The sequence below is a fragment of the Mandrillus leucophaeus genome, unplaced genomic scaffold (genome assembly GCF_000951045.1).
Source record: "Mandrillus leucophaeus isolate KB7577 unplaced genomic scaffold, Mleu.le_1.0 Scaffold22, whole genome shotgun sequence".
NCBI classification, from domain to species: Eukaryota; Metazoa; Chordata; class Mammalia; order Primates; family Cercopithecidae; genus Mandrillus; species Mandrillus leucophaeus.
The window spans coordinates 596,642-612,450 of NW_012102254.1; the positions used below are offsets into that span (position 1 = coordinate 596,642).

The 15,809-nt window shown below is 46.1% G+C and overlaps 1 protein-coding gene across 3 annotated transcripts in view; it reads right to left on the reverse strand.

Moving 5' to 3' along the window:
* Positions 1-15,809, reverse strand: part of DAG1 (dystroglycan 1 (dystrophin-associated glycoprotein 1)) — a 91,359-nt gene that overhangs the window by 17,172 nt on the left and 58,378 nt on the right. For all 3 annotated transcript variants that reach the window (XM_011980899.1, XM_011980898.1, XM_011980900.1), the window contains one exon: positions 10,954-11,351. In XM_011980899.1, coding sequence (XP_011836289.1) covers positions 10,954-11,235 — 282 coding nt within the window. In that variant the 5' untranslated portion in view covers positions 11,236-11,351. The remainder of the gene's footprint in view (positions 1-10,953; positions 11,352-15,809) is intronic.

The window sequence follows — 15,809 nt, forward strand, 5'->3', positions numbered from 1 at the left end:
TCTACTAAAAATACAAAAAAAACTAGCCAGGCGTGGTGGTGGTTGCCTGTAGTCCCAGCTACTTGGGAGGCTGAGGCAGGAGAATGGCATGAACCGGGAGGTGGAGCTTGAATTGAGCCAAGATCGCACCACTGCACTCCAGCGTGGGTGACAGAGCAAGACTCTGTTTAAAAAAAAAAAAAAAAAAAACCCACCACGAAACACAAGCAAAGTCTCTCACCCCAAGCCAGTATCACTCTACACCTGAAGAAAGAGCAAAGGGGTGGAGGAGCTTCTATTACTTAGTTCTCATAAAAGCAGGTTTCCACCCACAGTCTGAGTCAGTTATGCATAGCTGAAAAACAAAACTGAAGAATTAGGCTCTCTCTAGGGCCAAATAACTATAATTGGCTTATGAAACCAAGAAAACACAAGCTTTATCATTCAGGGCCCACAAGATGATGTCTTATCCATGCAGGAGTCGCAGGACTTAGAAATGGCAAGCAAAGACTCTAGACAGATAGACGAGCACTTTCACAGCTGATGATGGCCAGTAAAGAGGGATTCTAATAACAACATATAATCGAGAAACTGATTTGGTGAGCATTCCTTCTCACTACAAATCTTTTGGAGGGAACTTTGGGTCTTTGTGGTGGCACCTTCCACCAATACCTCTGGACATGTCAGCCCCCAAGGTGCGGGCTGGGCCCTTCGCCGTGTCCCCCAACAGATATGCCTAGGGGTCTTTTTAGTGATCCATTTCAAAGTGATAGACTGCTGCCTTGTGACATCCCAATGCTGGACCTGTAGAGGCCTGCCTTGGCAAAGTCCCTGCCTTCCTTCAGACGTGGTCATCAATTCCCAACCCCTCAGCTCCTTCATCCCTAGTCAGGCTGCAGAGGTGGGCCAACCTGCAGCCATTTACGGCTGGGTACCATAGACAACACCTTGGAGGCACTCCCACATAAGGCCGTCAAAGCCTCCTCACTGCAAGCTGACTGTGTGTCCTCTGCTCAGGGAAGCAGGAGATGGACCCTCTGATGGAGTATAAGCCTTGGTGCTGACTCACACTCAGGGTTATCCTGTGTCTGTGCCATGGACTAAGACAATGAGATAAATCTGCTCTGTGGCCTTCTGCTAATGAGGAACATGGGCAGTCACATGGCTGTGCTGCAGAGAGATGGCACAGACCAACAGGAAGAGCCTCTAGCTTAAGGTCAGAGGGCCAGGCCTTTGTCCCCACCTGAGGTAAAAAATCATGAGGGAAGTTAAGTACATGTGGCCTTAGCAGAGTCACGCCCACAAGAGATTATCATTTGTCCTGCTGTTAGACATGCAAACCTCAAAGCAGAACCTGGCCCCTGCCACAAACACCAAGGCCACAGGATCAATACTGAACACACTGTTCGGCCCAGTCAATGCCCTTGTGGTCTGAGCTACGAAGCATTTTTATCTCATGTTCACTCTTCTCATCTAAAAGCAAAAATTAATCTTCTTCCCCAAAAAAGTAAAGGGCAGCTTAACATAGTTAGAGCCACTAATAAAATCCTCAAATCAGTCCTTCAATCTGAAGCCCTGACATCATCTATTTTACTTTGTCATGTTCTCTTTCAGTCTTTGTCAGTGATTTTTTTAAACATAGAAGCCTATATTTTCACTAAGCATTTGAGTTGATGAGTCTGGGCAAATGCCATTCTGACAGCCCACCCCCAAGGATGCCTTCCATCCCCAACCAGCATTTCCCGGTGTGCTTTGTTCACAAGAGGTCCATTCAGAAATGGGGAACACCCACTCGAGGCAGGAAGAAATTGCAGTTCATCTCACACAGGCGGGTTTGCCACAAAGCTCTCAAGCATCCAAAGAAATGCTCCTTTCATGAACTCCCCTTCCTAGTCAAAAGAGAGTGCCCATTGTTCTCAGGGGAACAATTGGGGGCCCATGCCAGCAGCTGAGAGCACAGTCCCAGGAAGGGCTGCTCCCAGCCTGCTGACATCTTGGGCTGAGGGAAGGTCCACATTGTCTGCAGGCAAGAAGGCTAAAGGGAAGCAGGGATGAAAAGCCATCCTTGCAGGCTCTACCAAAATGAGACATCTGAGGGGTAGCCTGGGCATTTCATGAGATGTAAAGATGTCTCTCCCTGACTGCCTTCGACAAGAGGTTAGAACATCTCCTGGCATATAATCACATTTCTCAGCCAGGCCCACACTCAAGTCAGAGGAGAGGTACCTGCAGGGATCCAGCACCAAACCCAAGGGAGACAAGAGTGGCTCATACTGTGGCCAGCCCAGGACAGGCCAGGATCCACTGAGCAAAGGCCAGGCTGGCTTCTGTGGGACCCATCCCCACAGACCCTGATAAGGAGAAAGGGTCCTCTCAGCTCCAAAAGTAACTGTGAGAGCCAAGGAGAGTCAAGAGCTGGGTTGAGCTTTGTATACAGGCATCCAGTCTCATTCAAGGGAGCAAACATCAAGACTATCTGCTTTAGGGTGTCCTAAGGCCACAAGAGAGGAGACAGGAGCCCCATGGCACAGGTCTCTCAGAAAAGCTATGCTGGCCATGAGGCCCTCGAGGCAGCCCACAGCCCCTTCTCACACGTCTGGTCAAAGCAGTCCATGTTTGAGTTAAGCTGGGGTCAGTAACAGAACATCAATTCTCAAGGCAGAACTGGAGAACAGCAGGTTAATCAACAAGTGCCGGCCAGGCTGAGACTGGACAAGGGCTGTCAGAACATGAAGGTGTCAGGTGTGGGGCAGAGCAAAGAGCCAGGATCTTGGGGCTATACCCTCCAGGCAGGTAGGTCCCTCCTTTATTGTCCTGACCCTGCAGACTGATGTGTAAAGTATACACCAATAAAAAATGTAGCAAAGCATTTGCTTCAGGCGCTTTGTTGGGTATATCAACAGACTGACACCAGGAAGCACAACCTCCTGAAATAAAGTAACCAGCAGCCCACACAGGTCAGGCCAGGCTTTGCAGGCAGTCAACACAGCTCACTTAGAATGAGAACCTAATTTTCTAGCCCTTCAGCAGACCAGCATCTAAGTGTGCTACAAATACGGGATTATTCTACCACCAACCCCCATGCATATCCCCTAACCAGTCAGCAAGTATGACAACTATGCCATCTAATCTCACCAGGTCTTGGGACAGACCATGCAGATCATGTTCCACCTGAGTCTTCATTTGGCAACTCAGCCCTGTCCAAACAGACTAACCCTCATCGGGACATCCCACATGGAGCTTAGGAGGAAGCAGGCCAGGCTCAGTACCTCCTACCTCAGTTCTTCACCAGCTTCTTCTTCCTCTGATACTTGAGGAAGAACGCCTTTGAAAAGTCCCTTACGGACCCACTTCTCTCTCCATTTACTTTCACTCAAATTGACAGCCCTGCCACATGTGGGCACTGGCCTTTCTCTGCTGAGGAGCCCAACTCCATGTGCTCCCAACAACTTCTCAAATTCCCCACATGGAGCTCTGCAACCCACCACTGCCCCACATGTCTTCCCATTGTTGCTCCACCTCTGTTAATGCTTTATCACATAGCAAGACTTCAATTAGGCATCTACTTCGAAACAGATCCTATGCCAAGTATCTAGAACCCTACACAGGGAACAATGATAGCTTACCAGAGAGACATCACCTTTCACTCAGATTCTCCTTTCACTTTCACCAAGGTTGGCCCTGATCTTCCAAACCTGTGGTCCTGCAATCTTCATTCCAAAAGCCAGAACTGTAAACCAGCCACATACTTAGCAAACAGTTTCCGGCCCCATGATAGGTCAGCTTCTGCTCTGGCTCAAAGATGCCCTCATGCATGGCAGGTTGTGCAAACCTGTCTGATCACATGTGACACCATCCATGTCAAGGCATACTCAGTGTCTCTCTCTCTTCCACAGCCCTGCAGTGTCGGAGGTGAGAGGCAGAGTAACAGACAACTGCGAGGGAAGTCTTCTAAAACTGACTAGAACATAGCATTAAATTATAATTCCAAGGCCGGGCGCGGTGGCTCAAGCCTGTAATCCCAGCACTTTGGGAGGCCGAGACGGGTGGATCACGAGGTCAGGAGATCAAGACCATCCTGGCTAACACAGTGAAACCCCGTCTCTACTAAAAATACAAAAAACTAGCCAGGCGAGGTGGCGGGCGTCTGTAGTCCCAGCTACTCGGGAGGCTGAGGCAGGAGAATGGCGTGAACCCGGGAGGGTGGAGCTTGCAGTGAGCTGAGATCCGGCCACTGTACTCTAGCCTGGGCGACAGAGCGACACTCCGTCTCAAAAAAAAAAAAAAATTATAATTCCAAAGCACGCTGCCATACAAAATAAACACAGGTCAGTTACCTGAAGATAAGACCTTATATCCTACAGGCTCAAGAAGCCTCTTGGGGGCCAGGCGCGATGGCTCACGCCTGTAATCCCAGCACTTCGGGAGACCAAGGCAGGCGGATCACAAGGTCAGGAGATCGAGACCATCCTGGCTAACACAGTGAAACCCCGTCTCTACTAAAAATACAAAAAAATTAGCCGGACATGGTAGTAGGCACCTGTAGTCCCAGCTGCTCAGGAGGCTGAGGCAGGAGAATGGCATGAACCTGGGAGATGGAGGTTGCAGTGAGCCGAGATTGCACCACTGCACTCCAGGCTGGGCGACAAAGCGAGACTCCATCTTAAAAAAAAAAAAACCCTCTTGGGTGCTCCCTATAAACTCTGTCCCTACAAGCTATGTGCTCTGGGATAAGTCACTTAGCTACCACTTTGTCATCTAAAACTGGAGCCACATTATCTGCTGAAAGGCTCGCGGAAGCAAGGAAATTCCAGTGGCAATGAACTCACCTGGCACCCAGATCTGGACCCCCAATAACATTCACCACAAAAAGAAATCAGGCTCCTTGAAGAAATGGCTGAGGGAGGGTGAATACAAGACAGGCCTGGAATATCTTATCCCAGAAAGTAAGGAAGCACTCAAATGACTGACAAGGGCATATCACAAGAACACAGGAACCAACTTAAAGGGGCTCCCAATGGTCAAATCTGGGACAATTTGACCACCACAATAATCAAGATGAGCAATAAACTATTGAATATTAAGAAACACTGAGTTTGTACTAATAATGGATCAATAAACACATAGTCAAGAGTTAGAGGGACAGGGCGGGGCCCCTTTCCAATGCAAAAATACAACAAGAAGTCATTTGAAAGTGTGTGTGTCACAGGGCCTGAGGCCTCAATACACGGCAAGACCATAGTACACTGTGGGGCAGCAGGTGAGCTTAGTCTCTTGCTGCCCCAACACAGGCTAGCATTTCTCCCTGCATACAGCAACGCAGGCTTTGACAATCCAAAACGGGTTTGCAGGTGCTGAATGGGTACTCATTCCCTTTGCCAGTCTACAAACATTTGAGGGCCTACTATGTGATGGAAGGCAAACATGACTAACAAAAAACCAAGAATTTCAAGTATAGAAATCTGTTGAGATGATGACATAGAGTTTTGTGGGAAAGCTGCTTTTACCAGGGTGGAAGGAAAGGGCTCCAACAGATGATGTCCAAGTTGAGCCTGAAAGATGTGGCTGTACCCATGACAAAAGAAGACAGAATCAAAAGCTTGGGGTGGACCCTAAGCTAGGTGTGTTCACTGGGCAGAAAAGGACCAGTGTGGCTGGGACAAAGTATACAAAGAAAAAGATGGGGGAGAGGAGGTCATAGGCCAGATCGTATGGGGTTCAATTCTGGATGCAGCTCAATAAAAAGGGATTTTGAATAGATGTAAGCTTTAGAAAGATAAAGACATCTATTGACTCAATATGGAGAACAAATTGAGAGGTCAAGAACAAAGGCAGGGGGAGCCTAGGAAGAGGTAAGCAAGCAGTAGCTTGGATGAAGGGCAGTACCAGTGAGCCCAAGATATGACTGGGGTCACCTCAACAAGCATCCTTAGGACCCATATATGAAATGCTCCTCACACACTCAAGAATAGTGGGCAGGCTGGGTCTGATGGCTCATGTCTGTAATCCTAGCACTTTGGGAGGCTGAGACAGTAGGATCACTTGAGCCTAGGAGTTCAAGACCAATCTGGGCAACAAAGTGAGACCCATCTCTACAAAAAAATTTAAAGATTACCTGGGTGTGATGGCACACACCTATAGTCCCAGTTACTTGGAAGGCTGAGGTGAGAGGATTGCTTGAGCTAGGATGTGGAGGCTGCAGTGAGCCACAATAGTGTCACTGTACTCAAGCCTGGGCAACAGAGCTGTCTCCCAAAAAAATAAGAAGAAGAAGAAGAATAATATTGGGCAGCCATTAAAAGTTACATTCCCAAATAACATTTAATGACTACAGGTAAAAAGAACTCAAGCTACAGTGAATGAAAAATGTTTAAAAAAAAAAAAAAAAATAGGCCCGGTGCAGTGGCTCATACCTATAATCCCAGCACCTGAGTTCAGGAGTTTGATACCAGCCTGGCCAACATGGTGAAACTGTTTCTTTTTACTAAAAATACAAAACTTGGGTTGGGCAAGCTCACCCTTGTAATCCCAGCACTTTGGGAGGCTGAGGTGGGCAGATTACGAGGTCAGGAGTTCGAGACCAGTCTGGCCAATATAGTGAAACCCTAGCCAGGCATAGTGGTGTGTGCCTATAGTCGCAGCTATTCAGGAGGCTGAGGCAGAAGAATAGCTTGAACCCAGGTGGCGGACGTTGCACTGAGCTGAGATCACGCCATTGCATTCCAGCCTGGGTGACACAGCAAGATTCCATCTCAAAAAAAAAAAATAATAATAATAATATATATATACACACACACATACACACACACACACGTATATATACACACACACATATATATATATATGCCGGGTGTGGTAGCGCATGCCTGTGGTCCCAGCTACTCGGGAGACTGAGGCAGGAGAATTGTTCGAACCTGGGAGGTGGAGGCTGCAGTGAGCTGAGGTTGTGTCACTGCACTCCAGCCTGGGCAACAGAGTGAGACTCTGCCTCAAAAAAAAAAAAAAAAAAAAAAAGATTAAAAAATATATCCACTGTGATCCTAGGTCTGTCTAATATGTTAAGATGTCTGTGTGTGTATGTGGCATGAACATCTCCTGATGAGCACAGAAAATGGTAGACTTCACTCCGAATGCTAGAAATCACAGATTTTCTTTTTCCCTTTCTATATTTTCCACAATGTACATTTATGCATCATTATTATAATAAGAAAAAAAATTCCTTTAATATAAAGAATTTCTAAATCCTGCTTTACAGATGCAGAAACCAAAGCTCCAGGAACAAGATCAGGCTTTCTGACCTTCTGACTCCCGAACCCATATAATCCTAGTGGTTAAGACTGGAAAGAAAAGTCACACATCTTCATCTGTTTTTCTACAAGCTCATCAGCTGTTAAATGGTCTGCTTTCCACAGATAAATAGGCTCAGATAAAATCCTGTTTTCTCAGTAAAATCTCTTTACCCCCCTGGTAAATAAGCCTGTTAAACATCTCTCTGCCAAATACAGCAAATCTCTAGTTTGCTGTATCAGTTCAAGGCACTTCTGGCTAAGATTAATCCATGTAAAACATTCCAATGGCTACTGGAACAAAGGCAACCCAATGCAGGGTATGGATATTCAGGATTAAATCTGAAGCTGGGCAAGAAATGTACCCTCCAGAACCACCACTCTGTATCTAATGGTCAGATTAGCATCTGGCTTGCCGGGATATTACAAAGATTATAAGGAAACTTTATGCAAACACTCTGCAAACTAGAAAGAGCTCTGTAAACTGCTACATGTGAGCTGCTACATGGGCCAAGATCTTCAGAAATACGGTTGCCTCAGAGACCTCAAGGTCACTCTGAGAACAAGTCACGGCTTAAAAAGAAGGGGGCCAACAGGGCAAAGGAGGTGAGCACAAAAGCAGGCTGAAGGGAAGGTCCACCCAGATTCAGGGAAAAGGGCACAGACTCACCTCTCCAAGGAAAGAGTGGCATAGAACTTGTGGCCATTTCTAATCTAGAAGTCTGGGGCTTGCGGGTCAGAGGGGGCAAGCTGGTAAACACCCATCAGAGCCTGTATGTGCTTTGACCAATGAAGTAAAATGGAAGTGTTGCTGTGCAAGTTCCCAAGTCTGGGCCTTAAAAGATTGGCAGCTTCCTTTCCTATTTCTTGAAATATCTAATCTTAAAATCCAGCTATCGTGCTTTGAGGACCCCTAAGCAGCCCATGGAGAGGTCTACATGAAGAGGAAACAGGGACACTGACCAACAGCCCCAGCTAAGCTCCCTAACAGGCAGCATCAACTTGCCAGCCATGTGTTAGCCAACTTAGAAGTGGATTCCCCAGCCCTAGATGAGCCACTCTACCTAGTACCACGTGAAACAGAGACAAGGTTCCTTACTTCTGAATTCCTGGTCAAAAATTCCTGGTTGAGTGAAACAAGCTGGTTGTCTTAAACCACTGTTTTGGTGGTTTAAACACACCAACAGAAAGCCAGAACACTAAATGTATGTAGAAGTCTGAATGCAGAGAAGATACAGAAAATACCTAACAAAGTATAGGTCTTAGAATATTTTTAGTTCACATGTAGGCCACACCTCTAGAGAAGGAATGCTGCAGGGCAGGAACCAGAAGTTTTCAAGACTAGCCTGGGGGACAGAGTAAGACTCTGTCTAAAAAAAATTTTTTGGAACTAATTTTTGTATTTTTTGTAGAGTTGGGGTTTCACCATGTTGCCCAGGCTGGTCTCAAACTCCTGGGCTCAAGCAATCTGCCTCCCTCAGCCTCCCAAAGTGCTAGGATTACAGGTGTAAGTCATCAAACCCAAACTAAAAAAATATATTTTTTAATCAGTTGGGTGTTGGGAGGCTGAGGCGGGCAGATCACCCAAGGTAAGGAGTTTGAGACCAGCCTGGACAACATGATGAAACCCTGTCTTTACTAAAAATACAAAATTAGTCGGGTATGGTGGTGCATGCCTGTAATCCCAGCTACTCGGGAGGCTGAGGCAGGAGAATCACTTGAATCCAGGAGGTGGAGATTGCAGTGAGCTGAGATTGCATCACTACACTCCAGCTTGGGTGACAGAGAGAGACTCCATCTCAAAATTAACTAATTAAAATAAATTAAAATTTAAAAATTAGCTGGGCATGGTAATGTGCACCTGTAATCCTAGTTACTGAGGAGGCTGAGGCAGGAGAATCGCTTGAGCCCAGGAGGCAGAGGTTGCAGTGAGCCAAGATTGTGCCACTGCACTCCAGCCTCGGCGACAAGAGTGAAACTCCGTCTCAAAAATAAATAAATAAATAAATTAGCTGGGTGTGATGGTGCACACCTGTAGTCCCAGCTACTTGGGAAGCTGAAGAGGGAAGAAGGCTTAAACCTGGAAGGTTGAGGCTGCAGTGAGCCATGGCTGTACCACTGCACTCCAGCCTGGACAACAAAGCAAGACCTTGTCTCAAAAAAAAATTGTAAAAGAATATTTCTTTCTTGACATATGAAATTCAAAAATCTGTTTCAAGTCAGAATGGGACTACAAGTGTAAAAAACTAAAAAAGAAAAAGTATCCACAGTAAAGTTTTATTGCCCATTCATTCACATATCGTAAAGGCTACTTTCACACTACACAGGCAGAGTTGAAGAGTTCTGACAGAAACCATATGGCCTGCAAAGTCTAAAATATTTACTGCATGGCACTTGGTGCAGTGGTGCATGTCTGCAATCCCAGCACTTTGGGAGGCCAAGGCAGGAAGATGGTTTGAGCTCAGGAGTTCGAGACTAGCTTGAGCAACATGGCAAAACCCCATCTCTACAAAAAGTACAAAAATTAGCCAGGTGTGCTGGCATGTGCTTATAGTCCCAGCTACTTGGAAGGCTGAGGTGGGAGCACCACTTGAGCCTGGGAGGTCAAGGCTACAGTGAGCCATGATCACGCCAGTGCACTCCAGTTTGGGTGAAGTGTGTTGACTTCTGCTCTAGAAGATGTTCATAACCCGGCTGGGTGCGGTGGCTCAAGCCTGTAATCCCAGCACTTTGGGAGGCCGAGACGGGCAGATCACAAGGTCAGGAGATCAAGACTATCCTGGCTAAGACGGTGAAACCCCTTCTCTACTAAAAAATACAAAAAACTAGCCGGGCGAGGCGGCGGGCGCCTGTAGTCCCAGCTACTCGGGAGGCTAAGGCAGGAGAATGGTGTAAACCCGGGAGGCGGAGCTTGCAGTGAGCTGAGATCACGTCACTGCACTCCAGTCTGGGTGACAGAGTGAGACTCCGTCTCAAAAAAAAAAAAGAAGATGTTCATAACTTGAGGGGTACATGCCACCCACCTGTCCATGAAACAAACTCACTCAGGACCTAGGGGAAATTCCACGGTTCCACAAAGTCAGAGAGATGGTGCTTCATCACACAAAAGCTTCCTATTTCACCTGATTTCTATCCTGGGTCAACCCAGACACTCTTCTCTACACGGGCCTCAGATTCCATTGTTCTCTGGATGGCTTCTCTAAAGGATATGGGGCAAGGCTGAAGTTTGGGTACTACTTTTGGTTCTTAAGTGATCAATTACATTAGCAAACACACATCAGCAAATTAGAGCAGAACTCCTATATTTATTTATATCTTATTTTAAAAAGTAAGTTCAAAGCATAAAAGTCCTATATTTTTTGGGTTTAACTCTGTGATTTATGAAAGGTAACCTTTCCCTATACATGTGACAGACCCTTCCAACAAATCCCTAAATCAGTTTTCAGTAGAACTTCCAGAGTAAAGGTGACATGGTGATGTCCTCAGAATGGGAACAAGAATAAAGATTAGGATGCTATTCTGAGTATACAGGGATCCTCTCATGAACATCAGTGCTGTCCCTCTTCTAAGGGGGTACTGGAAGAACTGAGCTCGGAATTGGTGGAGCTTAGACTTGAGAAGGAAAAGGCACCAAAACTAAAATGGAAGATGAGAACTCTTCCTCATTTACCTCTATATCCAGTCTCACCTTGATGATGTCTCCACTGGAGGCAATCAAATCTGTTGGAATGGTCACTCGAAATGAGCGCCCGACGACAGCCGTGCCATCAGGAATGCCAACCACTGTGGGAACAGCCTCATGGAGGTCTGAGAGCACTGAGTGCATGGATGCCTCAAGCTGGTTATCCCAGTCCCTGACAGCCTCTGAGGGTTCACTGGGCCAGTGGGACTGAGCCATAGCCACAGAGAGCAGGATTTGTGCCATCCCCCAGAGGGGGAGCAGCAGCGAGAGGCCCACAGACATCCTCATTCGAGGCCCAAGTTTGCTCAAGTCGATAGTCTTGCTAAGTAAGGAAGCGAGTGACTTGGTCCCAGAGCTGGGTCCTCACCCTCTGCACACCTGCTCCATCCCAGAGCACACAGAGCCTGAAAAAAAAAGAAAAGCAGATTCAGACTTGAGCAATTCCAGTGGTTCAAAGTCATATACTATCCTCCAGGAGTTACTACCAAAAACATCTACCCTGAGTTGGATCAAGGCTCTTACCCTCATGCTCTCTTATACAGAAGCCACCAGTTTCGTGCAACTCCTTAGCACTAGAAATGTGGCTGGTCCATTAAATGTAAAATATACACTGGATTTTGAAAACTTTATAAAAAAGGAATGTAAAATGCCTCATGAATACTTTTAAAATATTGATTGCAAACTGAAATATGTATTTTAGTAATATTTTGAATACAGTCAGATATATTCAGTAAAATATATTAAGTAAACAATAAGTATTAACAAAGAATAAATAATAAAGAAATGTATTAGATAGGACGGGAGTGGTGGCTCACACCTGTAATCCTGGCACCTTGGGAGACTAGGACAAGCGGATCACTTGAGATAAGGAGTTCAAAACCAGCCTGGCCAACATGGTGAAATCCCATCTCCACTAAAAATATGAAAATTGGCCAGGCATGGTGGTGGGCACCTGTAATGCCAGCTACTCAGGGGGCTGAGGCAGGAGAATCGCTTGAATCCAGGAGGTGGAGGTTGCAGTGAGCCAAGATTGAGCCACTGCTCTCCAGCCTGGGTGACAGAGCGAGACTCTACCTCAAAAAAAAAAAAAAAAAAAAGTATTAAACAAAATATATGATTGAAATTAATTTAATCTGCTTTTATTCATGTGGCTACCAGCAAAATTTAAGTGACATATGTGGCTCATGTTATATTTCTGTTGGGTGGCACTGCTTTAGACCTAACTTCCAATTTACAGGAAATATGGGAGCCATGCAAAGAAAAATCACACAAACTAGAATGTGGGATCTTCTACAAAACAGCTGGCCTGGTATCTCCAAATGCTGACATTCCTAAACATAAGATGACTGTTCTCAATTTAGAGACAGCAACCAGACTTGATGTGTGTACCTTTTTGGGGGTGGAGGAGTGGGGACAGAGAAGGCTCTTGCTCTGTGGCCCAGGATAGAGTACAGTATTGTGTTCATAGCTCAACATAACCTTGAACTCCTGGGCTCAAGTGAATAGATGGGACTTCAGGTACACACCACTCCACTCAGCTAGTTTTTTAAAATTTTCTGTACAGACAGTGTCCCACTATGCTGCCCAGGCTGGCCTCAAATTCCTGGCCTTAAGCGATTCTCCTACCTCAGTCTCCCAGGATTAGAAAGGTGAGCAATCTTGCCCAATGTGTACATCTTGACTGGATTCTGGATTTACTTTTTTTTTTTTGAGATGGAGTCTCGCTCTGTCGCCCAGGCTAGAGTGCAGTGGCACGATGTCCACTCACTGCAAGCTCTGCTGCCTCCCGGGTTCACACCATTCTCCTGCCTCAGCCTCCCTAGAAGCTGGGACTACAGGTGCCCGCCACCACACCCGGCTAATTTTTTTGTATTTTCAGTAGAGACAGGGTTTTACCGTGTTCGCCAGGATGGTCTCGATCTCCTGACCTCGTGATCCGCCCGCCTCGGCCTCCCCAAAGTGCTGGGATTATAGGCGTAAGCCACCGCGCCCGGCCTGGATTTACTTTTTAAAAAACACATGATGCCAGCTCCCAAAGGGGTAATTGAGGAATTTTGCATGTAAACTGGAAATGGGATTTACTGTTAATTTTCTTAGGTGATCTGATGGTAGTATGACTCTATAGGGAATTATCCTCAATCTTATGAATTGTATTTTGAAGTACTTAGGGATGAAGTGTCAAACACTTTGTAACTCACTTCAAAATGATTCAAAGAAAAAATATATACATGTATATATAGAGATACAGCCATGTAGCAAACGTAACAATGAGGCTTAGAAAAATACTTTTGAGGCTGGGCGGGTGCAGTGGCTCATGCTTGTAATCCCAGCACTTTGGGAGGCTGAGATAGCCAGTTCACTTGAGGTCCGGAGTTCAAGACCAGCCTGGCCAACATGGTATGGTAAAACCCTGTCTCTACTAAAAATACATGCCAGGCATGGTGGCTCACGCCTGTAACCCTAGCACTTTGGGAGGCCAAGGCAGGTGGATCACCTGAGGTCAGGAGTTCAAGACCAGCCTGGCCAACATGATGAAACCTCGTCTCTACTACAGATACAAAAATTAGCTGGACGTGGTGGTGTGTGCCTGTAGTCCTAGCTACTTAGGAGGCTGAGGCAGGAGAATCCCTTCAACCTGGGAGGCAGAAGTTACAGTGAGCGGAGATTACACCACCGCACTCCAGCCTGGGTGATAGAGCGAGACCCTGTCTCAAAAGCAATAAACAAATAAACATAGACATACATACATACCTACAAATACAAATACAAAAATTAGCCAGGTGTGGTGGCGCGTGGCTGTAATCCCAGTTACTTGGGAGGCTGAGACAGAAGAATTGCTTGAACCCAGGAGGTGGAGGCTGCAGTGAGCTAAGATCATGCCACTGCACTCCAGCCTGGGTGACAGAGCAAGACTTCATCACCAAAAAAAAAAAAAAAACCCACAACAAAAAAAGAACTTTGGCCCGGGCGTGGTGGCTCATGCCTGTAATCCCAGCACTTTTGGAGGCTAAGGTGAGCGGATCACAAGGTCAGAAGTTCGAGACCAGCCCTACCAAAATGGTGAAACACAGTTATCTACAAAAAATACAAAATTAGCTGGACGTGGTGGCGCATGCCACCTGCTACTTGGGAAGCTGAGGCAGGAGAATCACTTGAACCCAGGAGGCAGAGGCTGCAGAGAGCTGAGATCGCGCCATTGCACTCCAGCCTGGGCAACAAGAGAAAAACTCCGTCTAAAAAGTAAAAATAAAAATAAAAACTTTGAAAAGACTTAAAAAAAAAAAAAAGTGCCTGCATAGAGAAATGCTGCACCTGCCCACTCCTCACACCCACCCTAGGCACTAAGTACAGGACCCATTTATTAAACACATATTTGCAAACTCCACTCCAGTAAACAAGCCCCACACCCCCAAGAAAGTGACTAGAAATCTGTACATTTTACTCTGGGCCCCATCAGTTTCAGGTAGTTCAGGACACTTACTCTAGGCTGGCAGGCACACAGATGCCTTTCAGAACTTACTGGCCCACAGGTGACAACAGCCATCATGAGCAATTTCCATTCTGGAAAAAGATTAAACTCTGCCCTGAGTCCATGCTATTAAGAGGTCAAGTGACATTTTCTGACCTGAGTAATGCAAAGTAAATAAACCCAAAATTTCTAAAGAAAACAAAGCCACTACGGCCAGGTGCAGTGGCTCACACCTGCAATCCCAGCACTTTCAGAGGCCTAGGTGGGTAGGTCACTTGATGTCAGGAGTTTGAGACCAGCCTGGCCAACATGGTGAAACCCCATCACTACTACAAATACAAAAATTAGCCGGGTGTGGTGGTGCACGCCTGTAGTCCCAGCTACTCAGGAGGCCGAGGCAGGAGAATCGCTTGAACCCAGGAGGCAGAGGTTGCAGTGAGCAGAGACTGCACCACTGCACTCCAGTCTGGGTGACAGAGCGAGACCCTGTCTCAAAAACAATACATACATACATACATACATACATACATACATACATACATACAAAAGCAAATACAAAATTTAGCCGGGTGTGGTGGCAGGTGCCTGTAATCCCAGCTACTTGGAAGGCTAAGGCAGGAGAATCACTGGAACCCGCTAGGCAGACGTTGCAGTGAGCGGAGATTGCACCACTGCACTCCAGCCTGGGCAACAGAGCAAGACCCTGTCTCAAAAACAATACATACATACATACATATATACATACATACAAACAAACAAATACAAAATATAGACAGGTGTGGTGGCAGACGCCTGTAATCTCAGCTACGCGGGAGGCTGAGGCTGGAGAATTGCTGGAACCCAGGAGGCAGTGGTTGAAGTGAGCTGAGAATGTACCATTGCACTCCAGCCTGGGCAACAAGAGCAAAACTCCATCTCATTAAAGGAAAAAAAAAAGGCAAAATAAACCAAAAGCAAGCAGAAGGAAATAATAAAAAGCAAAAAAACCCAATTAAACTGAAAACAAAAACAGAGAAAAACCAATGAAACAAACAACTAGTTATTTGAAAAGATTAATAAAATTATCAATCTCAAGTAAGAATGATAGAGGAAAAAAGAGAAGGCAATTACCAACATCAACAATGAAGCAGAAGATATCACTAGATACTGCAGGCATCAAAAGAAAAATAAGGAAACACTATAAACAACTCTACACAGACAAATATGAATCAAACTAAACGAACAGATTCCTCTGAAAAAATACAAACTACAGCCAGGCGCGTGGTGGCTCACGCCTGTAATCCCAGCACTTTGGGAGGCCAAGGCAGGCGGATCACGAGGTCAGGAGATCAAGACCATCCTGGCTAACATGGTGAAACCCTGTCTCTACTAAAAACACAAAAAATTAGCCAGG